Source organism: Chiroxiphia lanceolata, chromosome 27 (genome assembly GCF_009829145.1).
Source record: "Chiroxiphia lanceolata isolate bChiLan1 chromosome 27, bChiLan1.pri, whole genome shotgun sequence".
NCBI lineage: Eukaryota > Metazoa > Chordata > Aves > Passeriformes > Pipridae > Chiroxiphia > Chiroxiphia lanceolata.
The window spans coordinates 1,227,211-1,254,418 of NC_045663.1; the positions used below are offsets into that span (position 1 = coordinate 1,227,211).

Consider the following 27,208-nt stretch of genomic DNA (forward strand, 5'->3'; position numbering starts at 1 on the left):
TCCCAGCAGCCCTTGCGGCGGCGCGGCCCTGGCGCGGTGCGCCCGGCGCGGGGCACGCTGGGAAGGGGACTCCAAAATGGACAACCACCGGGATGCTCCAGGTACGGCCCGGCCCCGCCGCCCTCCCCGGGCCCGCCGCGCTCCCGCCGCCCCGGCCCTTCCCTCCCGCCTCCCTCCCGACGCTCCGGGAGCCGCGCGTGGCTGCCCGTGCCCCAAAGGGGGGCTGTGTGCCCGTGGGGTGCCGTGGCTTCGCTCCCACCCCCACCCCCCTTCCTCCTCCTCCGTTGATTTCCTTCTCCCCCCTCCCCGGTTTTCCCGCTGGGAAGGCGGGACGCCGGTTTGCGAGGGTCCCTCCGTTAAGATTCCCCTCGGCTTTTCCTGCAGGGCAGGCGAGGCGGTGGTTTGGGATGACCCCTTCCCTCCCGCTCCGTTAGTGTTCTCCTCCCTTTTCCCATAGGGAAGGCGAGCCGGGGATTTGGGAGACCCCGCTGTTGATTTTTTTTCCCCCATTGAAGACAAGCTGAAGTTTCGGGGTGACCCTCCCCAGGTTAATTCCTCCCCCTTTTCCCCGGGGAAGCCCAGTCAGTGATTTGGGATTACCCCCATTAATTCCCCCTGTTTTTCCCCAGGAAATCTCAACCAGTGATTTGGGATTTACCCCCATTAATTCCCCCTATTTTTCCCCAGGGAAGCCCAACCAGTGTTCCAGGATGATCCCCATTAATTTCCTCTCTTTTCCCTAGGGAATCCAGCCCGTGTTCCAGGACGATCCCCATTAATTCCCCCTGTTTTTCCCCAGGAAAGCCCAGCCAGTGATTTGGGATTAGCCCCATTAATTCCCCCTCTTTTTCCCCAGGAAAGTCCAGCTGGTGTTCCAGGACAATCCCCAATAATTCCCTCCCTTTCCCCAGGGAAGGCCAAAGTGTTCCAGGCCAATCCCCAATAATTCCCCCTGTTTTCCCCCAGGGAAGGCCAGAGTGTTCCAGGCCAATCCCCAATAATTCCTGCTGTTTTCCCCCAGGAAATCCCAGCCAGTGATTTGGGATTTACCCCCATTAATTCCCGTTGTTTTCCCCAGGAAAGTCCAGCTGGTGTTCCAGGCTAATCCCCAATAATTCCCACTGTTTTCCCCCAGGGAAGGCCAGAATGTTCCAGGCCAATCCCCAATAATTCCCTCTGTTTCCCCAGGGAAGGCCAGAGTGTTCCAGGACAATCCCCAATAATTCCCTCTCTTTTCCCCAGGAAAGTCCAGAGTGTTCCAGGCCAATCCCCAGTAATTCCCACTGTTTTTCCCTAGGGAAGTCCAGAGTGTTCCAGGCCAATCCCCAGTAATTCCCATTGTTTTTCCCTAGGGAAGGCCAGAGTGTTCCAGGCCAATCCCCAGTAATTCCCGCTGTTTTTCCCCAGGAAAGTCCAGAGTGTTCCAGGACAATCCCCAGTAATTCCCACTGTTTTTCCCTAGGGAAGGCCAGGGTGTTCCAGGCCAATCCCCAGTAATTCCCACTGTTTTTCCCTAGGGAAGGCCAGGGTGTTCCAGGCCAATCCCCAGTAATTCCCACTGTTTTTCCCTAGGGAAGTCCAGAGTGTTCCAGGCCAATCCCCAGTAATTCCCGCTGTTTTTCCCTAGGGAAGGCCAGCCGCTGGTTCGGGGTGTCCCAGTCCAAGGCAGCCAAGACGAGTGTGAACATCCTGCAGCAGGAGGAGCTCATTGCCCAGAAAAAGCGGGAGATCGAGGCCCGGCTGGAGCAGCAGGCGAGGCAGAATTCCCTGAGCATCCCCAGGCTCCCCCTGCTTGGAGAGTACGTGGAGCCCCCAGGGGCATTTGGGAAGGGAGGAGGGAAAGGAGGAGCTCTGCACCTGGAGGGAATTCCTGGGAATGTTGTAGCAAGGGGTGGTCACGGGGGCATCGGGGGTTTTCAGGCTTTAATTTAATTCAATTTAATTTAATTTAATTCAATTTAATTTAATTTATTGGAATTAAAATAACTCTTAATTCTGATAATTTAACTTAATAGAAATGCTTCTCAGAAATTGATTTATATGTATATATAAACACCTATATATATATCATTTACAACTTTATATATTATGGTTTACAGTCATCGTGTTCTATATATGATTTATTAACACATGATTTATTTATGATAGGAACTATATGTTGATATATTGATTACAGTAATTATGTGTGATTTATTAATGTATTGGTATATTTATGCTATATTTAGCTTATAAATTATATATATGGTGTATTAACATTGTTATGTTAGTGATAGAAATTATATATTGGCATACTCTAGAATGATATATAAATTTACTAATAGATTGATATATTATGGTTTATCTATTATAGAATTTATATATGGATAGGTATTTATAAGTTTATCAGAAATTATGAGTACAACCTATTAATGTATTTATTAATGTATTGATATATTATGAGATATATTATGATATATCTATGATAGAAATTATGGATGTGATTTATTAATGCATTTATTAAGGTATTGATATATTATGAGATATATTATGATATGTCTATGATGGGGATTATATATGGATATATTTATCATAGGGATTAGGGATGTGATTTATCAATATATTGATATATTACATATCTATGATAGGAATTATATATGGATATATTTATCATAGGGATTAGAGATGTGATTTATTAATGTATTGATATAATTATGATACATTTGTGATAGAAGTTATATATGGATTTAATATCCCCAGGGGCTGGGGAGGCTCCTGAGCTCCATCTCCCCCTTTCATTAATAATTCCTGGGGGTTTTATCCTGTTTTCTGCCCCCAAATCCCCACATGGGATGGGCTGGGGAGGCTCCTGAGCTCCATCTCCCCCTTTTATTAATAATTCCTGGGGGTTTTATCCTGTTTTCTGCTCCCAAATCCCCATGTGGGAGGAGCTGGAAGGCCCCTGAGCTCCATCTCCCCCTTTCATTAATAATTCCTGGAGGTTTTATCCTGTTTTCTGCCCCCCAAATCCCCATCTGGGATGGGCTGGGGAGGCTCCTGAGCTCCATCTCCCCCTTTCATTAATAATTCTTGGAGGTTTTATCCTGTTTTCTGCCCCCAAATCCCCATCAGGGAGGGGCTGGGGAACCTCCTGAGCTCCATCTCCCCCTTTTATTAATAATTCCTGGGGGTTTTATCCTGTTTTCTGCCCCCCAAATCCCCATCAGGGATGGGCTGAGGAACCTCCTGAGCTCCATCTCCCCCTTTCATTAATAATTCCTGGAGGTTTTATCCTGTTTTCTGCCCCCAAATCCCCACATGGGATGGGCTGGGGAGGCTCCTGAGCTCCATCTCCCCCTTTTATTAATAATTCCTGGGGGTTTTATCCTGTTTTCTGCCCCCAAATCCCCATCAGGGAGGGGCTGAGGAACCTCCTGAGCTCCATCTCCCCCTTTTATTAATAATTCCTGGGGGTTTTATCCTGTTTTCTGCCCCCAAATCCTGGTATGGGAGGGGCTGAGGAACCTCCTGAGCTCCATCTCCCCCTTTCATTAATAATTCCTGGGGGTTTTATCTTGTTTTCTGCCCCCAAATCCCCATCTGGGAGGGGCTGGGGAGGCTCCTGAGCTCCATCTCCCCCTTTTATTAATAATTCCTGGGGGTTTTATCCTGTTTTCTGCCCCCAAATCCTTGCATGGGATGGGCTGAGGAGCCTCCTGAGCTCCATCTCCCCCTTTTATTAATAATTCTTGGAGGTTTTATCCTGTTTTCTGCCCCCAAATCCCCATCTGGGAGGGGCTGAGGAACCTCCTGAGCTCCATCTCCCCCTTTTATTAATAATTCCTGGGGGTTTTATCCTGTTTTCTGCCCCCAAATCCCCATCTGGGAGGGGCTGGGAGGCTCCTGAGCTCCATCTCCCCCTTTTTTTCTCTCCCAACCAGCGAGGATGGATCCGAAGGCGACGCCTCCGTGTCCAACAAGTTCGTGAACGACGGGAGTTTCCTGCAGCAGTTCCTCAAGCTCCAGAAGGAAAAGTCGAGTGCTGGTAGGTCCATCCCGAGCTCCAGGCTCTGGGAAAAGTCCCTGCTCCTGCCTAAACCCCTGCTAGGAGGTTCTGAGGCGATGATTATCCCTGAAAATTGGGGTTAAAGTCTGGGTTTGGGATGCTCCGGGAAGGTTTTTCTCCTCTTTCTTTTCACCTTCCCTGTGCTGTGAGGTCGAGCAGTTCTGTTCTGGCTTGAATCTCACTTTGTGGAAAGTCATCAGCAGGTTTTTTTTTGGCTTCTATTTTAAATTAAATTAAATTTAAATTAAATGAATAATAACAGATCGCTTGAATTTTAATGTATTTAATTTAAGTATATTTATTTAAGATTTCTTAACATTTCTTAAAGCCCAGTTCCTTGGGGTCCAGTTCCTTGGGGTCCAGTTCCTTGGGGTCCAGTTCCTTGGGGTCCAATTCCTGTCCAGTTCCTTGAAGTCCAATTCTTTTCCAGTTCCTTGGAGTCCAGTTCCTTTCCAAGAATTTTGACTGGAAGAAATTTTCCTCCCAATGTTTCCTCCCAATGTTTGTTTCCTCCCAGTGTTTGTTTCCTCCCAGTGTTTGTTTCCTCCCAGTGTTTGTTTCCTCCCAGTGTTTGTTTCCTCCCAATGTTTGTTTCCTCCCAATGTTTGTTTCCTCCCAATGTTTGTTTCCTCCCAATGTTTGTTTCCTCCCAATGTTTGTTTCCTCCCAATGTTTCTTTCCTCCCAGTGTTTCTTTCCTCCCAGTGTTTCTTTCCTCCCAATGTTGTTTCCTTCCAAATTTCCCTCAAATTTCCCTCAAATTTCCCTCAAATTCCCCTCAAATTCCCCTCAAATTCCCCTCAAATTCCCCTCAAATTCCCCTCAAATTCCCCTCAAATTCCCCTCAAATTCCCCTCAAAGTCCCCTCAAAGTCCCCTCAAAGTCCCCTCAAAGTCCCCTCAAATTCCCCTCAAATGTCCATCAAATGTCCATCAAATGTCCATCAAATGTCCATCAAATGTCCATCAAATGTCCATCAAATGTCCATCAAATGTCCATCAAATGTCCATCAAATGTCCCTCAAATTCCCCTCAAATTCCCCTCACTAAATTTACCTAATAATAATTTTAATTAATCAACTTAATTAAACCCCAAACTCCGCTACTTTTACGCCGCTTTCCCCCTCAGCACCTCACATCCCCCCCCCCCCCCCGATTTCTCCCCTGAAGCATTCCCGGATCCCAGGAATCCTCTCCCTTTGCTCCCCCTCAGAGCCCCCCCCGAGCTCCAGCAGCAGCAGCAATCCCGGCCACGCTCCGGCCCCGAGCTCTGGGAAGCGGCTCCCCGGGAAGCGGCAGCTCCTGAGCCGGATGCTGCACCAGGCCCGGAGCCTCCCCCAGCCCCGGCCCGGCCCCGGCCTGGCCCTGGACAGCGTCTTCCAGGGCCCCGACGAGGACGACGACGAGGACTACGAGCAGTGGCTGGAGATCAAAGGTCAGTGATTCCCTGGGATCCATCGGTTTGGGATGCAGGAACACCCATCCTGAGATAAGGGGCAGTGTAGGGGCAGGGCTATGAGCAGTGGCTGGAGATCAAAGGTCAGTGATTCCCTGGGATCCATCAGTTTGGGATGCAGGAACACCCATCCTGGAATAGGGACTCAGTACAGGGACCTGTGCTCGAGAGCTTTGGGGTACAGGAACACCCATCCTGGGACAGGGTTTTAGTGTAGGGACAGGATTATGAGCAGTGGCTGGAGATCAAAGGTCAGTGATTCCCTGGGATCCATCAGTTTGGGATGCAGGAGCACCCATCCTGGGATAAGGGGCAGTGTAGGGGCAGGACTACGAGCAGTGGCTGGAGATCAAAGGTCAGTGATTCCCTGTGTTCCATTTGGGATGCAGGAACACCCATCCTGGGATAAGGGGCAGTGTAGGGGCAGGGCTACGAGCAGTGGCTGGAGATCAAAGGTCAGTGTTCCCTCTGCTCCAGAGCTTTGGGATGCAGGAACACCCATCCTGGGATAAGGGGCAGTGTAGGGGCAGGGCTATGAGCAGTGGCTGGAGATCAAAGGTCAGTGATTCCCTGTGTTCCATCAGTTTGGGATGCAGGAACACCCATCCTGGGATAGGGACTCAGTACAGGGACCTGTGCTCGAGAGCTTTGGGGTACAGGAACACCCATCCTGGGATAGGGTTTTAGTGTAGGGACAGGATTATGAGCAGTGGCTGGAGATCAAAGGTCAGTGATTCCCTGTGTTCCATCAGTTTGGGATGCAGGAGCACCCATCCTGGGATAAGGGGCAGTGTAGGGGCAGGACTGTGAGCAGTGGCTGGAGATCAAAGGTCAGTGATTCCCTGTGCTCTATTTGGGATGCAGGAACACCCATCCTGGGATAAGGGGCAGTGTAGGGGCAGGGCTACGAGCAGTGGCTGGAGATCAAAGGTCAGTGTTCCCTCTGCTCCAGAGCTTTGGGATGCAGGAACACCCATCCTGGGATAAGGGGCAGTGTAGGGACAGGACTATGAGCAGTGGCTGGAGATCAAAGGTCAGTGATTCCCTGGGCTCCATCAGTTTGGGATGCAGGAGCACCCATCCTGGGATAGGGGTTCAGTGTAGGAACCTGTGTTCCATCAGTTTGGGATGCAGGAACACCCATCCTGGGATAGAGTTCAGTTTAGGGACTTGTGTTCCATTTGGGATGCAGGAGCACCAATCCTGGGAAAAGGGTCAGTGTAGGGACCTGTGTTCCATTTGGGATGCAGGAACACCCATCCTGGGATAGAGGTTCAGTTTAGGGACAGGATAATGAGCAGTGGCTGGAGGTCAAAGGTCAGTGATTCCCTGTGCTCCATCAGTTTGGGATGCTGGGCTTCACTGTCAAGACAGAATTCCCTCAGGGCTCATCCCCAGTGGAGGGCTGGAGTTTTTTATTCCCTGGATTGATACTTCAGCACAGTTTTGGGGCAGATTTGGGTGTTGTGGAGTGTAAACTACACCAATTAATGCTTGGGGGGCCCCTCCAAATCCAACTTCAGCAGAGAAACCAAGGTCTGAAGGATGATATTCCTGATTTAGGGGAAATTTAGACCACATTTATCTCTACATCATTACCTATATAACAGACATGATTCTCAACAGCAACCCTATTTTTATATATTTTAATAACAGCTTGTTATTCTGTTTTTCCTCTGCTTGCTGCTTGTTCCCTGATTTATAATCCTGCCCATGGCAGGGGGTGGAACTGGAGGATCTTTAAGGTCTCTCCCAACCCAATACTGATATTTCAGGTATTTCTGACCCAACCTGAGCTCAGTGTCACTCTCAGTAGTTAGACCAGACCTAGAAATATTTGTTATTATTATTATTATTATTTATAATATTTATTATTAATTTATCAACCCAGGTGCTTGACCAGCCCATAATCTGTGAAAATAAATTGCAGAGAATAAAAATTACCTGCTCCTCATGGCCCTGGGTGGTTTGTTAGTCATAAGAATTCTGAGTTTGGCTGTTTGAATGTGTCGGGCCAAGGGCTGAGTTCTCCAGAAAATCCTGATGTTTGTGTTTAAAATGGGATTTTAGTGGTTTTAAGTGGTAAAAAAGTGAGAAATTGTGGGTTTGGGATCATAAAGGGGAAATGGTGGCTGTTAATAAATATATCATTTATCCTGCAGGGAGGTGGGACCAGGTAAAACCCAAATTCCTGCCTCTTTTCCCGAGTTTCAGTAAAAAAAATCTCACCTCAGGGTCCTGAGTGCAGGAAGTGGGGTAGAAACCCAAGGAATAGGATAGAAAAACAGGGATATTACAGTACTTATCCAAGTTTATCTGGATAACCCAGGGCAGATTTGCCTTGTGATCTGAATTTCATGGGGGGGTGTGTTAATTAATCGAGCCTGAAACGAGCTTGGAGTTGCCCAATAAGTCACAATGAGCTTTGTGCCATCCTTTATTTCGTGACACTTCTCCAAAACCCTATTCCTGGGGGGATTTGGAGAAGCAGGATCCTGGGAATTCTGAGCTGGAGCACGAAAGGCACCGGGATGAACTGGGAGAAGGGGCTGTGGGGAGCAGAGGGGGGGTCATGGAGCCCAAATTTAAGGGTTGTGGGGCTGATCCCATGGGCTCAGTGGGGCTGACTCTGCTCTTCCCACTGCCCTTCCCGAAAAATACTCTCTCCTGGACGAAAGGCCGTGTTTGGTTCCCACTGAACATCATCCCTGTTGGAGTTCCTGGGCTTTTTCCTTGGCCCAGAAGCCAAAATCCAGTTTTTTGGAAGCAGGCAGTGCCAGCAGGAAGAGCTGCTGCTCCAGCCACACAGTGGCTGTGCCCACGAGCTGGGGACAGGGAATGTCTTGGGAACTGGAATCTGGAATCTCCAGTGAGTAACGTGGCGGTTCAGCCCAAATTCCTGGCCCTCCCTGGTGTGTTTTTTATGGAATATAAACGGGCAGGAGCCAGTTATGCCACGGCTGGAGGGGGTTTGGGTTCAGCTGGGTTGAGTTGAACCTCCCCAGGGGGATGGAGCCGTGGATTCCCCACCCCTGGAAGTGCCCAGGGCCGGGTTGGAGCAGCCTGGGATAACTGGGAGAGGCGTCCCTGCCCCTGGCAGGGGGTGGCACTGGGCGAGCTCTGAGCTCCCTCCCGACCCAAACCCAGTCTGGGATCCGCATTTCGGGCTTTTCCTGGCGGGAACAACCCAGCCTGTTCCCTGCCACGGGGGGCCCAGAGCCCACCAGAGAGCTGGGAATGGGGATTCCACGCCCGTGCCCGATGGCTGCCCCATTCCCTGCTCCCTGCTCCCGCTCCAGGGGTGTGGCAGAGGTTGCTGTTCCTGTGTGGTTGTGGGTTGGCCCCAGTACTGACAGCCTGCTTAAAGTTCTGCCCCCAGAGGACGTGGAGACCCGGGAGGTGGTGGAAAAGCTGGCCAGGTTCGTGGCTGAAGGGGGCCCCGAGTTAGAGAAGGTCGCTATGGAGGACTACAAGGATAATCCGGCTTTTTCGTAAGTCCGGGATGAGCGTTCCCAGCGGAAACCTTTGCCTCTCCCCAGGGAGGAAACGGCGGCCTTGGGGTGAATCGTTGGGTCCTGGGAGGGTGGGGAGGCCCTGGAGCTTCAAACGTGGGTTTGGCATCTGTGGGCAGAGCTCTGATCCAAGGGTTTGTGTCCGAGTTTGTGTCCGGCCGGGATGGAGGGGGGATTCCCCGGCCCTGGAAGTGTCCAAGGCCAGGTTGGAGCAGCCTTGGGGTGGTGGAAGGTGCCCCTGCCCGTTGGGATTTGGTGGAACTGGATGATCCTTCAGATCCTTCCCAACCCAAACCAGTCTGGGATCTTCATTCCAGAGGGTTTTTTAAGCCTCTGATGGGTGGAAATGACACTGGGAGTGAGTGCCCCCTGAAGGGGATGATCCATCCAACCCAAAGCATTCCAGGATTCTGCATCACTTATTTCCAAAGGGTTTTAAACCTCTGACAGGCTAAGTGACACCAGGGGTGAATCCCCCAGGGATGGATGATCCTTCAGATCCCTCCCATTCCAAACCATTCCGGGATTCTGGGATCTTTTTCAATCCTCTGACAGGGTAAGTGACACGAGGGGTGAGTCCCCCCTTCAGGGATGGATGATCCTTCAGATCCCTTCCATCCCAAACCATTCTGGGATCATTTTCAATCCTCTGACAGGTGTAAATGACCCCAGGGGTGAGTGTCCCCCTCCCAGGGATGGATGATCCTTCAGATCCCTCCCATCCCAAACCATTCTGGGATTCTGGGATCTTTTTCAATCCTCTGACAGGGTAAAAGATACCAGGGGTGAGTCCCCCAGGGATGGATGATCCTTCAGATCCCTCCCATCCCAGACTATTCTGGGATCTTTTTCAATCCTCTGACAGGTGTAAATGACCCCAGGGGTGAGTGTCCCCCTCCCAGGGATGGATGATCCTTCAGATCCCTCCCATCCCAAACCATTCCAGGATTCCTTGGTGGATTTAAGCTCTGTTGGGAGTCACTGTTTTGTGGCTGAGGCAGAAGGTGCCCCCGTGGTGGTGCTGAGGAGGGAACAGAGCTCCTGTGGCACTTCCAGCACGTGGGAATGCTGGATGGGATCCCAGGAGTGGTGGGCAGAGGGTTCCCTCCCATATCAGCACAGATTGTTCCTTATTTCCCTTCAAATGAATCTGGATGCAAGTCCTTGGATCAGAGCTCTGTGTGTCCACAAATGCTAAATCCACCTTTTATTCTGAGTGATTTCCCTGTTTTTCCTTTGGGATTTGAGCTGTTTCTTTACCCCAGAGTATCAATATTTAGGAATTGCTGATCCATGGGGGTGTTTTTTTTAGCTGGTTTTTTCCCCTCCATCTCCAGGTTTTTGCACGATAAGAACAGCAGAGAATTCCTTTACTACAGGAAGAAAGTGGCTGAGATAAGAAAAGAGACTCAAAGCTCTCAGGCATCCTCTTCCCAGAAAGGTAATTCCCACTGGGAGCTGGGGGAGATGAACTTCATGGGCTCAGCTGGGTTGGTTTTGCTGCCTTGTGACCATGTCTGGGAACACTTGGGGTGGATATTTGGCTGTTAATGTGCTGCCTGGAAACCCTATTTTAACGTGGCAGGAGATGGTGACCAAACCACCACCAGGGAGTCAATTTTTGGGGCCCAAAAAGTGGTTGTTTCCCAAGCCCACAGCAAGATGTTCCACGCTCCAAAGGGGTTTTTTGGAAGAGATTTTTCCTTGCACTTCTCCAAAACCCTTGAACTGAACTCAAATAATTCTCCCCATGGGTGTTTCAGCCCTGAAAATACATTTAGGAAAAGGTGATTTGTTTTTTTTTCCCCCAGTTATTTGATTTGTTCCAAATGGAAATGATTTGGTTGCGTTTTGACCCCAATCCCCCTTTCTGCTGCTGTTTCCTTCTCTGAAACTTGGATTTTTCCCACTTGGGACGTAAATCCTTGCAAGGAAGGGAATGTTTCCAGGTGGGAAAACAGCAGGATTGGGTGATGTCTGCAGCAAATGTCACAGGAGGCTGTCCTGGATCCTTAAATTATTCCCTAACTCCTTATAAACACTGGATTTATCCTGGAAATCTCCATGGCTGGAGCCTTCTCCATGCCTTGGGAAGAGCCACCTCTTCCAGGGGAGGATTGGGATGGTTCCATGGGGAATTCCCTCTGCCTTCCAGGCGTGGAGGGACAGGTGGGATTGTTGGGAATATGGAGTTGGCCACTTCTCCAAAGGTTTTCCCGCTGCTCCTGGGCACTTCTGTGGGAAAAATCCTGAACCAGGGATCGTCCTGAGGGGTGCAAGCCTGTGGAAAAGTGCCTGGCATGGGGAAAAATGGGAACCAGGGATAATTCTGAGGGGTGTGACCCTATGGAAAAGTGCCTGGCATGGGGAAAAATGGGAACCAGGGATAATTCTGAGGGGTGTGACCCTATGGAAAAGTGCCTGACATGGGGAAAAATGGGAACCAGGGATAATTCTGAGGGGGTAACCCTATGGAAAAGTGCCTGGCATAGGGAAAAATGGACACTAGGGATAATTCTGAGGGGTATGACCCTATGGAAAAGTGCCTGGCATGGGGAAAAATGGACACTAGGGATAATTCTGAATGTTGTAACCCCATGGAAGAGTGCCTGGCATGGGGAAAAATGGAAACCAGGGATAATTCTGAGGGGGTGACCCTATGGAAAAGTGCCTGGCATAGGGAAAAATAGACACTAGGGATAATCCTGAGGGGTGTAATCTTATGGAAAAGTGCCTGGCATGGGGAAGAATAGACACTAGGGATAATCCTGAGGGGTGTGACCCTATGGAAAAGTGCCTAGTGTGGGGAAAATGGAAACCAGGGATGACTTTTGAGAGTTGTAAGCCCATGGAAATGTGCCTGGTCAGGGAGAAAAAATGGACACTAGGGATAATTCTGAGGGGTGTAACCCTGTGGAAAGGTGCCTGGCATGGGGAAAAATGGAAACCAGGGATAGTTCTGAGGGGTGTAACTCTGTGGAAAAGTGCCTGCCACAGGGAAAAATGGACACTAGGGATAATTCTGAGGAGTGTGACCCTATGGAAAAGTGCCTGGCATGGGGAAAAATGGACACTAGGGATAATTCTGAATGTTGTAACCCCATGGAAGAGTGCCTGGCATGGGGAAAAATGGAAACCAGAGATAATTCTGAGGGGGTGACCCTATGGAAAAGGCTGGCATGGGGAAAAAATAGACACTAGGATAATCCTGAGGGGTGTAATCTTATGGAAAAGTGTCTGGCATGGGGGAAAATGGACGCTAGGGATAATTCTGAGGGGTGTAACTGTATGGAAGAGTGCCTGGCATGGGGGGAAAATGGAAACCAGGATAGTTCTGAGGGGTGTAACTCTGTGGAAAAGTGCCTCGCCACAGGGAAAAATGGAAACCAGGGATAATTCTGTGGAATAATGCCTGGCATGGGGAAAAATGGACACTAGGGATAATTCTGAGGGGGGGTAACCCTATGGAAAATTGCTGGCATAGGGAAAAATGGCATCCCAGCAGGGAGGACCGAGTGCCCACCCTGGAAGGTGGCCTGGGTGCCCCCTGCCCCGGTGCCATGGGCCGTGCTGTTTGTGCTGTTTGTGCTGTGAAACTGTTTCTGTGCTGCCGTTTTCTCCCGATTAACTCCAATTTTTGCCCTTATTCTGCTCTTGGGGTCCTTAGAACCAGGTAGGCTTTGACTGTTGCTTGTTGAGTTGGGGCCCAGTACTCACGGCCTGCTTAAAGTTTCACCCCCAGACGACGAAGAGACGAGGAATTCGGCGGAAAAGGCTGGCCAAGTTTGTGGCAGCCGGGGGGGCCCGAGGCGGAGGCAATTGCCCTGCAGAACACACAGAGAGAACCCTGCTTTCAGGTACAGCAGAACCCTGCTCTTTTATCCCCCCCCCTTGTGGCTTTTGGGAAGGGGGGGAAGGACAGCAGGGTCGTGGCAAGCTCTGAAATTACAGGGGGGTGGTGGTGGTCGCGGCTCGTGCTGTAATTTGAAGTGGCGCTTTGATTTTTAAGCTGGTGCTTTAATTCTGAATGATTTTTGTGTGCTGCCCCTGGAAATGCCATTTTTTTAACGTGGCAGGAGATGGGGACTGAACCACCACCAGGGAGTCCCGTTTTGGGGCCCAAAAAAACCAGTCGTTTCCCAAGCCCACAGCGAGATGTTCCACGCTCCAAAGGGGTTTTTGGAAGGGATTTTTCCCTTGCGCTTCTCCAAAACCCTTGAACTGAACTCAAATAATTCTCCCTGTGGGTGTTTCAGCCCTGAAAATACATTTAGGAAAAGGTGGTTTGTTTTTTTTTTCCCCCAGTTATTTGATTTGTCCAAATGACAATTGATTGGTGGTTTTTGACCCCAATCCCCCTTTCTGCTGCTGTTCCTTCTCTGAAACTTGGATTTTTCCCACTTGGAACGTAAATCCTTGTAAGGAAGGGAATGTTTCCAGGTGGGAAAACAGCAGGATTGGGTGATGTCTGCAGCAAATGTCACAGGAGGCTGTCCTGGATCCTTAAATTATTCCCTGGCTCCTTATAACACCGGATTTATCCTGGAAATCTCCCTGGTCGGTGCCTTCTCCGTGCCTTGGGAAGAGCCACCTCTTCCCGAGCTTGGATTTGGGGTTCAGAGGAGCTTCCCCAAAAGGGAAGGCTGGGGGAATTGGGATTGTTCAGCTCAGGGAGGAAGAAGCTTTTGGGGTTGGCCTGACTGTGGACCCCAAAGAGCCAACGAAAGGTGGAAAGACTTTGGACAAGGGACGGAGGGACAGGACACAGGGAATGGCTTGGGTTGGATGGGATCTTGGGAAGAAATTCCTCCCCAGGAGGGTGGGGAGGGGCTGGGTTGGATCCCTGGGAGTTCCAAGGCCACAGGTCCAGGGGGAGCTGTCCCCTGCCCAGGGGGTGGGACTGGATGGTCCCCGAGGTCCCCAAACCATCCCAGGATTCCGAGATCACCAATTTAAAGCGAGGCATGAGAGAAAGAAACTTGCTTTCCCCCAAAATAAACACACAACTTGCACCCCTGCCCAGTTCCCTGCTGCACTGGGACAGCTGGAACCTTCACACTGCTCCCCATAACTGGTTTCCTGGGGGCTCCATCCACAACTCCTGTCTATTAATTAATTAATTCATCTCCTGCCTTGCTCCTTCCAGCGCCCTCACTAAGTGCAGGTAGAATTCCATCCCCCTTTAATGGGAAGAGCCTTTAGATCCCCCTTTGAGTGTCTTTTCCAGCCTTCCAGGGGAGGTTGTTCCCTCCAGTGCTCGCTGGCAGCTGGTTGATGCCTCCCCTTGGTCTCATCCCACGTCTGGTTTTGTGCCCTCCCAACACTTTGGAGCATTCCCTGGCAGGGGAAGGCAACCCTGGGTTTGTTGCTGATGTTTTTGGCATTTTATTGGCTTCCTCCTTGGCCCTCTGGAACCCTCCCCTGGGGCTGGGAATTGCCCTGGGCAGATGTGCTCGTGCCTAGAGCTGCCTCAGTGTTGGCTCCAAAACAACCTCTGTGGTCCCAGCTGAGCAGGGTCAGGTTAAACACCACCCCCCTCTGGTGGGATTCCAGCGGGATTTCCACAGGGAAAGGCCCCATCCTGCCCTCTGGAGCAGTCCTTGGGGGTGGTGTTCAAACAGAGGGGTGAGAAACCACGTTTAGGGAATTTTTGCAGCCCCTCAGAGAGCTGGTTTTGCTGCCTCTGCACGTTGTGTGGCCACAGGTGGGAAGGGTCTGTCATCCCTCGTGTTTTCCTCGGGCAGGAGGATCCCAGTGTTAAACCCATGGAGTGTTAGACTGATCCCACCAAAAGGGAGGATTTTAGGGGAGTTGGGAACAGGCAGGTTTCCCGTGTGGAGGATTTGGGGTGAGCCCAAAAACCAACCTGTTTGTAACAAACGTGTTGATTTCTCTTCCCTCGCCTGGCTGCTGGATTGAGGATCCTTCCTGCTCTTCCCACAGACCCCCAGGAGCTCTGCTTTCCCCAAAAAGCTCGGAGGTGTACCTATTTCTGGCAGGGCTGGCAAATAAATCCATGCTTTTTTTGTGGACGAGGGAACAGAGGGAGCAGTTGTGGTGTAATTAAGCAGGCTGGTAATGGCAACGCTTCCAGCTTTAACAGAGGGCTTGGGAGCAGTTTCCTCAGGCAGGGATTTGACTTTCCCACTGGTAAAATGTTTGTTTTCTCCTGTGAGCTGAAACCCAACGCTCCGGAAAACCTGGCAGGTTTTCCAGGCAGGTGGATTCTGGGGGAGGGCTTTGCCTTCCCACGAACCTTTGCAGAACCCCGGGTTCGTTTGGCACCAGAAACAGGGAACCGACCCACGGGATATGTGGGATCAGGGGGTGGGAAAAGCCCTGCACTGGCCGCGGGTGCACACGGGGAGGTGCTGGAGAGCCGGGAATTGTGTGGGAAGGCTCCGGGCACTGCGGGAAGGGAGAGCCCCGAGCACAGTGCTGGAGCCCGGCCCCGTGTGTGGCTGCCACGGCTCAACTCTTGTTTCTTTTTGGGGTCTTTTTTTTTTAGGTTTTTGTACGAGCCAAACAGCAAAGGCTACAAGTATTACAGGCAGAAGCTGGAGGAGTTCCGGAAGGCCAAGGCCAGCCCTGGCTGTGCCCCTTTCCCTGGAGAGCCCAGCCTGAAAAGGAAAACCAGCCCCGAGGCCTCGCCCTCCCCTCTGTGCTTCCCCTCCCTGCCCCTGCCCCTTCCCTCCCCGCTGCCTCTGCCCCTCCCCTGGCCCCGTCCCCTTCCCCTCTGCCCCTGCCCCTGCCCGTGCCCTCCCCTCTGCCCGTGCCCTTGGCAGTGCCCCCAGCCCTCCCCGTGCCCTCCTGCCCCTCACCATCACCATCCTCCTCCTCCACAACCCCCCCTGAGCAGACAACCCCAAACCTGGCCCCAAACCCGACCACCCCCACGGCCACTTCCGGGCACACACCAAGAAGAAGCGGAAGAGCCGGTGGGGGCCGGAGGAGGACAAGGTGGAGCTGCCCCTGCCACAGCTGGTGCAGCAGCTGGACTCTCCCTCCCCTCTCTCAGGTCAGTGGGGCCGGGGGATGCTCCTGGATTTACCCTCCTTGTCCCTCTGCCCGAGCTCTGGGTGTGGGGGAGTCCCTCTCCTGGTGGATCTCCTTGGTTGCAAGCTCTTCCCTGGGGGGGATCCAGATAACCCACCTCGCCTCCCCGGCACCATGGGCTTGATCCCATCGGATCCCATCGTTCCCCTGCTGTCTGGAAGCCCTGCTGTGCTCTCACAGCCACTGCTTGGGGCTGTTCCACTTCCAGGAGGAGGGATCTGTCAGGAACCAGCGGTCAGAGCTTGTTCCCTGTGCTGGGATGGATGGAATCCCTGGGCAGCACTTCCACCCCTCACTGCTGGGCTGGAATGGCTGTTCCCAGGGATGGAATCCACTGGGCAGCATTTCCATCCCTTGCTGCTGGCTGGGAATGGCTGTTCCTGGGATGGAATCCTTGGCAGCACTTCCACCCCTCACTGTTGGCTGGGATGGCTGTTCCATGGGATGGGATCCCTGGGATGGAATCCCTGGAAGCACTCCACCCCTCACTGCTGGCTGGGAATGGCTGTTCCCTGGAATGGAATCCTTGGGCAGCATTCCCACCCCTCACTGCTGACTGGGAATAGCTGTTCCCTGGGATGGAATCCCTGGGCAGCACTTCCACCCCTCACTACTCCCTGGGAATGCCCTGTTCCCGGGTGAGGCTGGACTCGAGCAGAACTTGGGTTTTTGACCTGTTTGGCTCATTGAGGCTCACAGGCCTTACCCAGCTCGTGCTGCTCCCCCTGCCCAAGTCCAGTCCCACTCTTTCCAAGTGCTGGAATATCATCCCTCCAGCTGAGGCACTTCTGGGGAGCTCTGGAGGCTGCAGCTCCACCTGGGCCTGGCAGAGAGTAATTGGTGTTGGGGAGGGCAACAAACCCAGTCACCGGTGAACACAGACACTTCAACGGCATCTTTGCCCAATTAGCCTGGAATGGGAAGGCAGATGGGAGAAGAAAGGGAAGCCATGAGGCAAATTAAGAGGATTGATGGCCCCGGGGTGGAGCCACAGTAAGAGCAAGAAGGACCTTTTGAAAGAGCAGTAGCAGAACTGCTGGAGTAGGACAAGGGATGGGAAAAGCTCTAATTTTCAGATAATTTGCAGTTCGTTCTCTCCAGCAAGTCCCTGGCACTGCTCCTGGGGGCTGGAACTGCTGCTCAGCATTAATCCTGGGATCAGGCTGGCTGGCTCTGCTGGCCCTGGTCCTGCTCAGGGAGGAAAAAGGAGGGATCCTGCCCCTTATCCAGCACTCCCAAAGCAGGTGGAGGGGAGTTCCTGATCCCTCTGATCACAGCCCTGCACAGAAACCCTGGCTGTGCCTCTCCCACGGTGCAGTCACTGGCCTGGGGTTGCTGCTCCTTGCAGGGCAGAATCACATGCAGAAATCTCTCCTGGTGGTTGTATTTCCAGTAATTTTCCCTCTCAGACGTGGCTGAAGCTGAGCAGGGGCTCTCAGAGCTGCAGTGGGGGGGGGCGCAGGGGTATCCATGTGCTGGAATTCCCCTGGCTCCCTCAGCACCCCCCCTGATGGGACAGGGACATGCTCCTGGTGCTGCTGCTGCCTTTGCTCAGGGCTTTGTGTCAGGCAGGAGAAAAGGACAGCAGCCACTTTGCCAGGCAGAACAAATCAGCCCTTATGCTCTGCAGGGGAAGGATTAATTCCTGCTATCAGTTCAGCTGGACTAATCCCTTTGGAATTAACAACCTGGACCTGACAGGTGAAAGGGAGCTGCCAAATTGCTGCCTCCTGTGGAAGGGGAGAGCTGCTCTGGTACCTAAATGTCCGTGTCTTAGTCCTTTATCCTTAGCAATTGTTTTGGATTTGGGGGAGGATTCTCTTCCTGGTCCTCCCTCGGTGATAAATCAGGATGTGGAGAGGAGAAAGTGTGGCCCTTTCTGGAGAGAGAGAGAGACAAGGCTCCTCTTCAATAATATTGATACCCACACACTTCCCTGGCTCCCTGCAGGGTCTGAGGGATCCCAAAAGCTGAGGCCAGAGGTGTGTGATTGGTGAACTCTGGGGGTCAGTGACAAATCACAGGCTGTCACTGGAACCTCCCAAACCCCGGGTTTGGGTCTGATTATCCTGGATTCAGGTCTCCAGGCTGGGAAGGAGGGAAGCCTCTGAGCTGGGGTTTCTCCTGCTGGTCCTCCAAGGACGTTGTTCCCTTCTCCTGTAACAAGCTGCTGCTCCTCAGGCATCTGGGAGAGGGATAAAGCTTCGGGTGCTGCTCTGCCAACGCTGCCAGACACACTGCACCATTAACCCGTGGGCAAGCTGATGTCACTCCAGGCAAGAAAAGCGATTTTTTCCCCCAAACCCTGCTGAACCTGAGGCTGAGCACCAGCACCCTCGTCTTCTGCATAGTATTTACCTGGTGCCAGAAAGCTTGGGGGAGCTTATAGAACCTTATCTATCTTTCCATGCAATTCCTTGGTGCTGTTTATGACACTTTCCATCTGCAGACGGAGCTTGGGGTGGAGCTTTTCCCTTTTTTTTTTTTCCCCCAACTTTGCCCATGGTGATCCTTTGGGCCAAGGCCACAAAAAAACCACCTCTCAGGGCTGAATTCCTGCAGTCCTGCAGCCCGGGGGGGGGGGGTGGTTTTGGGAAGGGGAGGAGTGGCAGGATCTCATTCCTGGCAGGGGGAGGAGGATGCTCAGCCTCACCTTTAAGGTTTGCTGGGAAGGCACTGGAGCCTCTGGAGCTCCCAGCTGGGTGTTCCTGCAGCTCACAGGGAGCTGCTGTGACCTCTGTGAAGGGCAGAGCTTTCCTTGGAGCACTCAGGGAGAGCTTTCCCGTGCCCTGAGCAGGGGGGGTGATGCCAGAGTGCCCACACATCACATGTGGGGCCAGATCCTTTCCCTGGATCAGCCCTGGTGTGTCCATTAAACCCATTCCCAGCTCCCCCTGCTCCCCCAGGCAGGAACCAGGCTGGCTATCAGCGAGAAATAGGTTTATTCTCCTGTTTGCTCCCGTTCCTGGGGAGCTGACAGTGCACTTCCCAACGCCACACTCCATCCCCTGCTCCTGGAAAACCTCTTTATGTAAAGAGGGGTGAGTCTGCAGGGCCTGGAGCTTGGGAGGGGGGAGTTCAGGAACTCCTGGAGTTCAGGAAACCTCCTGGAGATCTGTGGGGAAGGGGAGGGGGCTCAGAGTGCTCAGAGGGAGGGAGACACCGACCACCCCCCCACGGGGCAGTGAACAACGATCCTCTTCTAATTGGGGCTTCATAATTAATAGATCATGAATAATGAATGAAGCATCACTTAACTGGAGGCTGGCCCCAGCTCACACACACACACAGGGGGCTTGGCAGGTCGTTAGGAAGAAGAAATCCTTCCCCTTGTATTGAAAAATGCAGCTCTGAGGCTTCTTTTAAGCCTTTAAATATTTTAACCGGTGGCATCTGAGCTCTGAGGTGCTTTGGAGAGGAGCTGCCAGCCCTGCTGGAGATGCATGAACCAAGTTTGCAAGGCAATCTCTCCTGGAAATCTCTTTTTTTTGCAGCCCCAGCAGTGTTTTTATTACTTCCCTTCACGCTGCAGCCCTTTATAAATAGGATTCTTTTCCTTTCCCCCCTCCTCTCTTCCCTTTAACTTGCCCTCTGAACCTGATATGGTCACCTCAAATCACTGAGTGCCCTGCCCAGGTAATGAGAAGATTAATTTCGGGGGTTCAGCTGATGAAACAGCAGAAATAATTCCAGGGGGGGAGCTTCCAACGGGAGATGCTGCAGGGAAAAAGTGCCCCTCTCTGGGAGCAGGGGTGACATCCCTGGGGGTGCTGCTGCTGCTGAGCCTGGACATGGACACTGAAACCTCCCTGGGGGATGGCACCTTCCAAGGGCAGGATAATGTGGGAGTTTTGTTCTGATGTGGGAATTTTGTTCTGATGTGGGAATTTTGTTCTGATGTGGGAGTTTTGTCCTGATGTGGGAATTTGCTTTTCATCTGGGGAGGAGCTGCTGTTGGGAGTCCTGGGCTGGTGGCTCCACTTGGATGATGAATTATCACTTTTTGGCATGGTTGGGGTTCACCAGGAGCCTTCTGGGGAGAAGGATCTTAAGGAGAAGGGATTTTTAAAGCAAATTTCCATGCACTGTGACCCTCCTGGGAGTCTCCCAACACCTCTGGGCAGAGCTGTGGGCTGGAGTGAGGGAGGCAAAGGAGCTGCTGCCCAGTGACTTCCCTGCTCCTGTGATTCCCAAATCCCTCTGGATCGAGCCTCTCCAATGCTGGAACCACGAAATGAGTGTAAAAACTTGGGAACACCCCCATCCCTGGGCGACCTGCTCTGGTGGGAGCTGTCCCTGCCTGGGGCAGGGGGTGGCACTGGGTGATCCTTCGGGTCCCTTCCAGCCCAAACCAGGCTTTGGGATTTGCTCTCCCTGGTCTCTCGGGTCTCTAACGAGCCTTTTAACCCCTGTTTGTCACAGTTCAGGACCTGAAGGGCCTTGGCTACGAGAAGGGGAAGCCCGTGGGGCTGGTGGGGGTGACTGAGCTCTCCGAGGCCCAGAAGAAGCAGCTGAAGGAGCAGCAGGAGGTGAAGCCCCGAAACGGTTCCCAACATTCACGGGAGGTGGAGGGGGGAGCGAAAAGGAACCTTTTGCAGCGGCCACAAATAAATCTGTGGGATTTGTGCTGGATGCCTGGGAAGCACGGGATGCTGCAGTCAGCAGGAACAGCCCTGGGGCTTTGGGGAATAAGGGTGGAAGCAGCCAATTGCTGCCCTCCCCACCTAAACCCAAAATCTATAAGGTCTGTGGTGTCACAGCTGCAGCTGGATCAGGGCTGCTCGGCACTGGAGGGGGGGAGCTGAGGGGGTTCCTGCAGGATTTGGGGGGGGATGGGAGCAGAACTGGCTCTTGGGGATGCTCAGGGGAACAGTGGGAACATCCCAGGGCTCTGCTGGAGGAACCAGCCCGGGAATGTGCTGTCTGAGGGGAGGGGGAGCAGCAGCTCTGCCCTGGGGGGTGTGAGGCTGCCCTGGGCTGTGTTTTGGGGAGCAGGGCAGGGCTCTGAGCAGGACAGGGCAGGGCTCTGGGCAGGGCTCTGGGCAGGGCTTTGGGCAGGACAGGGCAGGGCAGGGCAGGGCTCTGAGCAGGACAGGGCAGGGCTCTGGGCAGGGCTCTGAGCAGGACAGGGCAGGGCTCTGGGCAGGGCAGGGCTCTGGGCAGGGCAGGGCTCTGGACAGGACTCAGGGCAGGGCTCTGGGCAGGGCAGGGCTCAGGGCAGGGCAGGGCTCAGGACAGGGCTCTGGGCAGGGCTCTGAGCAGGGCAGGGCAGGGCTTTGGGCAGGACAGGGCAGGGCAGGGCTCTGGGCAGGACAGGGCTCTGAGCAGGACAGGGCAGGGCTCTGGGCAGGGCAGGGCTCAGGACAGGGCTCTGAGCAGGACAGGGCAGGGCTCTGGGCAGGGCAGGGCTCAGGACAGGGCTCTGGGCAGGACTCAGGGCAGGGCTCTGAGCAGGACAGGGCAGGGCAGGGCTCTGGGCAGGGCTCTGAGCTCTCGGTGCCCCCGCAGATGCAGCAGATGTACGACATGATCATGAAGCACAAACGGGCCATGCAGGAGATGCAGCTGATGTGGGAGAAGGCCATCCAGCAGCACCAGCATGGCTACGACAGCGACGAGGAGGTGGACAGCGAGCTGGGCACCTGGGAGCACCAGCTGAGGCGCATGGAGATGGACAAGACACGAGGTGGGTGGGTCAGGACCCTCCCCGGGGAGAGCTCCGGCTTCCCACGGCGGGATCGGGAGCTGCGGGGTCACCTTTCCCTGAGTGGGGGTGACAAATGTCCATCCCTGTGCTCCACAGCCCCCCTGAGACCCCAAAGAACGCCCTGCTATCCCTGCTATCCCTGTTTCCTCTCGTCTCTTGGCAGAGTGGGCCGAGCAGCTGACCCAGATGGGCAGAGGGAAACATTTCATCGGGGATTTCCTCCCGCCCGACGAGCTGGAGAAGTTCATGGAGACCTTCAAGGCGCTGAAGGTGACACAGCAGAGGCTTCCTGGGGTGGTGGCAGCACTTCCAAGGCCAGGTTGGAGAAGGGAAGGCTCCAGGGAGACCTTGGAGCCCCTTCCAGTGCCTGAAGGGGCTCTGGGAGAGCTGGAGAGGGATGTGAGACAAGGACCTGGAGGGCTCCAGAGGGCAAGATTAGATGGGATAGTGGGAAGAAATCCTTCCCTGTGAGGGTGAGGAGACCTTGGAATGGATTTCCCAGAGGATTCCCCATCCCTGGAAGTGTCCAAGGCCAGGTTGGAGCACCCCTGCTCCAGTGGAAGGTGTCCCTGCCCCTGGCAGGAGGTGGAACTGGGTGGGCTTTAAGGTCCCTCCCAACCCAAACCATTCCACGATCCGACAGTTTTTGGGGGTCTCTGGAATTCCAGACAAAAGCTCTCAGACCACCCTCCTGCAGTTCCTGTTTGGGATAAGTGGCTGCTGATGCCAAGCCAAGGGAAATTTGAATTTTTATCCAGATGATTGCAGCAAAGTGGAAAATACAAAGCCTGCAAAGAGCTTATGCAAAGCACTCCAGTACCTGCCAATTCTTCCCAAAGCCCAGAACTCCTTGATGTTGGCACATCCCTCCCCGTTTCCCTGCATCCTGGAGGGTTCAGGCTTAAATAAGAACTGGATCTGCAACTTGATCCATCGAGCAACTTAAAATTCAGGAGCTAATTGTTCCCCAGCCTGATATCCCAGCAGCTCCGGGCAGGGCCTGGTTCCCTCCCCTGTGCTGCTGCAGAGCCAGAATCCCAAGGAATCCCGGGGGTTATTGGCCAAAACCAGCCTGGCTTTGGGTGCCTGGAGCTGCTTTTCCTCCCCTGGAGTGGGAAATGACCCCCAGGAAAACTGCTCCCTCTGTGCCCCTGCAGGAGGGCCGGGAGCCGGATTACTCGGAGTACAAGGAGTTCAAGCTGACCGTGGAGAACATCGGCTACCAGATGCTCATGAAGATGGGCTGGAAGGAAGGAGAGGGGCTGGGATCAGAGGGGCAGGGCATCAAGAACCCCGTCAGCAAGTAAGCACAGCTCTGCTCTCCTCTCCTCCTGTCCCTTCCCTCCTTCCCTCCCCAGGACTGGGTCGGTGCTTCTTGCCCTGGGGTGCATCACGTGGGGATTCTTGGGCACAGGAGGGAATTCCTGCTGTTTTCTGGGCTCTCTTTCCCCCCACGGAACCTGGCTTTGCTGCTGGAGCTGTGGGCTGAGCCACAGAGGCTGAGTTCCCCATCCCAGCCTGCACAGGGAGGTGCCTCCCCCAGCTGGAAAGAGAATAGAACACCTTTTATAAAGATAACACTTGTCTACACCTCCCATCCCTCCAGGGTTAAGTCTTTAAAGGCATACATTTCCTGAGGTATTAAAGAGCAGTGGCAGACCCAGCCAGAGCTGTGTGTGAGGGGTCTCAGCCCAGCTCAGAGCTCTGTGGGGTCCTGACAAACCTTGACACTGCTCTTTGTGCCCAGAAATGTCCTGGTTTGATCACACTCTGTGTGTTACACAGCTCTGGGAGTGGCAGAGTGTCCCCTTTTTGGGTGGAATCATCTGCTGGTGACATATGTTGGGCTTCAAAGCTGAGCACTGGGGAGGGGGAACACTCCTTGAGTTGGTTTTTAGGGATGGATCCCGGTGGGAATAAGTTCCCTGTTTGCTGCACGGCAGGAAACGTCTGTGCAAAGCTCTGGGGATGTGGTTGTTGGTTCAGAGGTGTTGCCTGGGGTAAAAGGTGGGAAAAGCCAGGCTCAGATTCCTGGAGGGAAGGCAGGATGTGGCCGTGGACCGTGTCAGAATTGCTGGGGAGGGAAGGGATCAATCCCACTGGAGTGACAGAGCAGGAGGCAGGAATGTGGCTTCCCCATCCCTGCACCTCCAGGGAGGGAGGTGTTCCTGCTCCTGCTCCCCTGTGGGCATTCCTGCTTCCCTGTGACAACAGGAGACCTCCTGGATCTGGGCAGGGGATCTGGGAATGTGGCAGCGGCCAGAGCAGCTCCGTGTGGGATGAACCCCACGGCAGCAGGATGAAATCCCACAGCAGCAGGATGAACCCCACAGCAACAGGCTGTTCCTGGGGGAAGGAGCTCTCTCTCACCTGCTTCCCTTCCTTCCCCCTTCCCACCCAGGGGAACCACGGCTGTGGATGGGGCTGGATTCGGGATCGACCGCCCTGCTGAGCTCACCAAGGAGGACGACGAGTACGAGGCCTTCCGCAAGAGGATGATGTTGGCCTATCGCTTCCGACCCAACCCCCTGGTGAGGGGGCACCCAACTGGGGGTGGGAGAGAGCCAGGGGCTGCCAGGGACCAGGGACAGGGCTGGGAGAGACCAGGGACGGGGCTGGGAGAGAGCCAGGGGTGAGGGAGAGACCAGGAACAGGGCTGGGAGAGATCCAGAGGTGAAGGAGAGACCAGGGATAGGGCTGGGAGAGATCCAGAGGTGAAGGAGAGACCAAAAACAGGACTGGGAGAGATCCAAGGGGTGAGGGAGAGACCAGGAACAGGACTGGGAGAGATCCAGGGGTGAAGGAGAGACCAGGGATAGGGCTGGGAGAGATCCAGGGGTGAGGGAGAGACCAGGAACAGGACTGGGAGAGATCCAGGGGTGAGGGAGAGACCAGGAACAGGACTGGGAGAGATCCAAGGGTGACGGAGAGACCAGGGATACTGGGAGAGATCCAGGGGGCAGGGAGAGACCAGGAACAGGACTGGGAGAGATCCAGGGGAGGGAGAGACCAGGAACAGGACTGGGAGAGATCCAGGGTGTGGGAGAACCAGGAACAGGACTGGGAGAGATCCAGGGGTGAGGGAGAGACCAGGAACAGGACTGGGAGAGATCCAGGGGTGAGGGAGAGACCAGGAACAGGACTGGGAGAGATCCAGGGGTGAGGAAGACCAAAAACAGGACTGGGAGAGATCCAAGGGGACGGAGAGACCAGGGATAGGACTGGGAGAGATCCAGGGGCAGGGAGTCCCAAAACCAGGACAGGAATAGGGACAGATCCACTGGTGGGGGAGAGTGCAGGGAACAGGGAAAGGACAGGGAGAGATCCACTGGTGAGGGAGGGTCCCAAAAACAGGGCAGGGGCAGGGACAGGGACACCTTTTGAGCTGTAATTTTGGGGCAAAGCTCAGGTTTGCAGCGCGGAAATGACACATTTTCAGCGGCTTTTTTGGGGGCAGTCGAGCTCAGCTGCTGGGCAGAAACCCCCACTTGAGATGGTTTTTCTCCTCCTGCTTCCCCACAGAACAACCCACGGCGACCTTATTACTGAGGAGGCTCCAGGGCCGGGCTCTGGGAGAGGAGTTTTGCTCCCTGACTGTGAAATGTTACGGAACCGCTTCATCCATCCCTTCCTTCCCGGTATTGTCCCAACTCCCCGAGGCCACAGCACCCCCCTCATCCCAGGGGAAAGGCCTGGGAGCCCTCCCAGGTGCCCCCACAGGGGACAGGGACGGGGGTTTTCGGGGAGGGAACGTGGCAGGGCAGCACCAAAGATCCCACAGGAGGAGTTCAGGGGACTCCCCCATCCGTGCTCCCGCCTCCCCAAGGAGCGTGGGGGTGGTTTTTTTGGGATAACAGCTGGTCTTTCATTGTCCAGACTCGAAGCTTGTGCTGCTCTGGGGTTGTTTTTCTGTTCTCCCCCTGGATTTTATGTTTAAATTTCCCACCCAAGGGACTGTGTCCTCCCCCCAGAGCAGGGTCAGGACGTTGTTCAGACGGTGCCAGAGGTCTGACCTCCAGCTGACATTGCACCCCAGTGCCTCTGTTTTCCCTCTGCATGGGGTGGATCATGGATTCCAGGATTTTAAAGGGGGTGCAGGGGGAGTTCACTCCACCCCAGGGGTCCCAACCCCCTCGTTTTCTGAGCACTACCAGAGACTTGCCAACAACACACCTCCCGTGCTCTGGAGGGGGAGGAAGAGGAACCAAACCCTCAACCACAGTTTGTCAAAGGCCATTAATTTGGGTTTTGTTGTCGTTTAAAAGAAAAAACACAAAAAAACCAAAAGGAACCTCTGAACTAACGAATTTTCTTCGTCGAGTCTGTAAATAAAATAAAACTTGTTTGTTCCTTACTTTTAATGGGAGGATTTTCGGGAAGAGAGGGGCTCCTGTGGGTTTTCTCAGGTCGGGAGGTTGCTCTGGAGCTCTTTGTTCCAAGGATTTTGGGGAAAACCAAGTTGGAGTGGGTCGATTTGGCTCCTTCTCTGAACACTTTGGGGGGTGATTCTGTTTGACTTCCCTTAACGACCTCCAGTTAGCTCTCAATAAAAACACCCCGAGTGGTCCATTCAGTGGGTTCAAGGGGGTTTTATTCAGAGAGAATCCGAGGTGTGGGCACCTGGAACTGGACCTGGTGGTGTTCCAGTCAGGAATTTGGGAAGACTGGGAAATCCAGGTGGGAAATCTGCCAGGGATTGAGGTCGCTGTGCCAACCTGGGGGGGCTGGGACACCCCTGTGCTCTGTGCCCTGGCACAAGCTGTTTTTCCAGGGTGACCAGAAGCTGGAGAAACCCCAGGGCTCTCCTGAGCTTTCTGTGGGAGCCTGGAGGTGTTTTGCAGAACCACTTTTCATGCCAAGTGTCCTCAGCACAGCAGGATTCTGGCACCAGGGGCGTGGAATCACTGGGAATTCCTGCTGCTCCTGGTGGGCATTTAAAGCTGACTGGACACTTCAGCCAGCCCCGTGCATCCCATGGATGTCCCGTTGGCAAAAGTGGTTTGATTCCTTTATTTCCCCAGACTGGGCCCCCCCAGCCCCCTCTCCCCACCCCTGCAGGGAGAGTTCGGTGTTTGGGAGGAGCTGAAGGTGATTGCAGCAAAACACCTCCAATTGCCCACTTTGACCCCTCTTCTCATCCTCATCACGGGCTGTTGTGCTGCTCTTTGTGCCTTTTTCCTGCGCTGCTGGGTGGTTTCTTCAGCCCAAGCCCCGAGTCTGACCCCCCCCTCCGCTCCCGGGCGTGTTCCCTGCTGGAATTCCCGGGTCATTCCCCTCTCCCTGTGCTGTCCCAGCTCCTCCCCGGGGGAACCGGCACCGAGCCCGGGGCAAAGTGCAGGTTCAGCCCCCGGCCTGTGGGGCACGAGGGCGCAGCAGTGACCCGGTGACACGTTCGGTGACAGTTTTATGAGGGAGGGGAAAGGTTCAGCGGCCGCCT

At 53.7% G+C, this 27,208-nt stretch overlaps 1 protein-coding gene across 1 annotated transcript; it reads left to right on the forward strand.

Annotated features, from left to right (window-relative positions):
• Positions 1-44: 44 nt before the first annotated feature.
• SUGP1 (SURP and G-patch domain containing 1) lies at positions 45-26,338 on the forward strand. The gene is made up of 15 exons (XM_032712032.1): positions 45-101; positions 1,628-1,799; positions 3,918-4,021; positions 5,254-5,475; positions 8,864-8,987; positions 10,346-10,449; positions 12,739-12,865; positions 15,517-15,766; positions 15,918-16,026; positions 20,487-20,593; positions 21,573-21,750; positions 21,935-22,041; positions 22,929-23,074; positions 24,173-24,302; positions 25,294-26,338. The coding sequence occupies exons 1-15, from the start codon at positions 77-79 to the stop codon at positions 25,318-25,320; spliced, it is 1,932 nt and encodes a 643-aa protein (XP_032567923.1). The 5' UTR covers positions 45-76; the 3' UTR covers positions 25,321-26,338.
• The last annotated feature ends 870 nt before the right edge of the window (positions 26,339-27,208 follow it).

Bases quoted from the DNA above. Each gene is read 5' to 3' on its own strand.
- SUGP1 (XM_032712032.1), top strand. From the start codon at position 77: ATGGACAACCACCGGGATGCTCCAG. The intron at 5,476-8,863 runs GTCAGTGATTCC...GCCTGCTTAAAG, and splicing joins GCAGTGGCTGGAGATCAAAG to TTCTGCCCCCAGAGGACGTG. The intron at 10,450-12,738 runs GTAATTCCCACT...GCCTGCTTAAAG, and splicing joins GGCATCCTCTTCCCAGAAAG to TTTCACCCCCAGACGACGAA.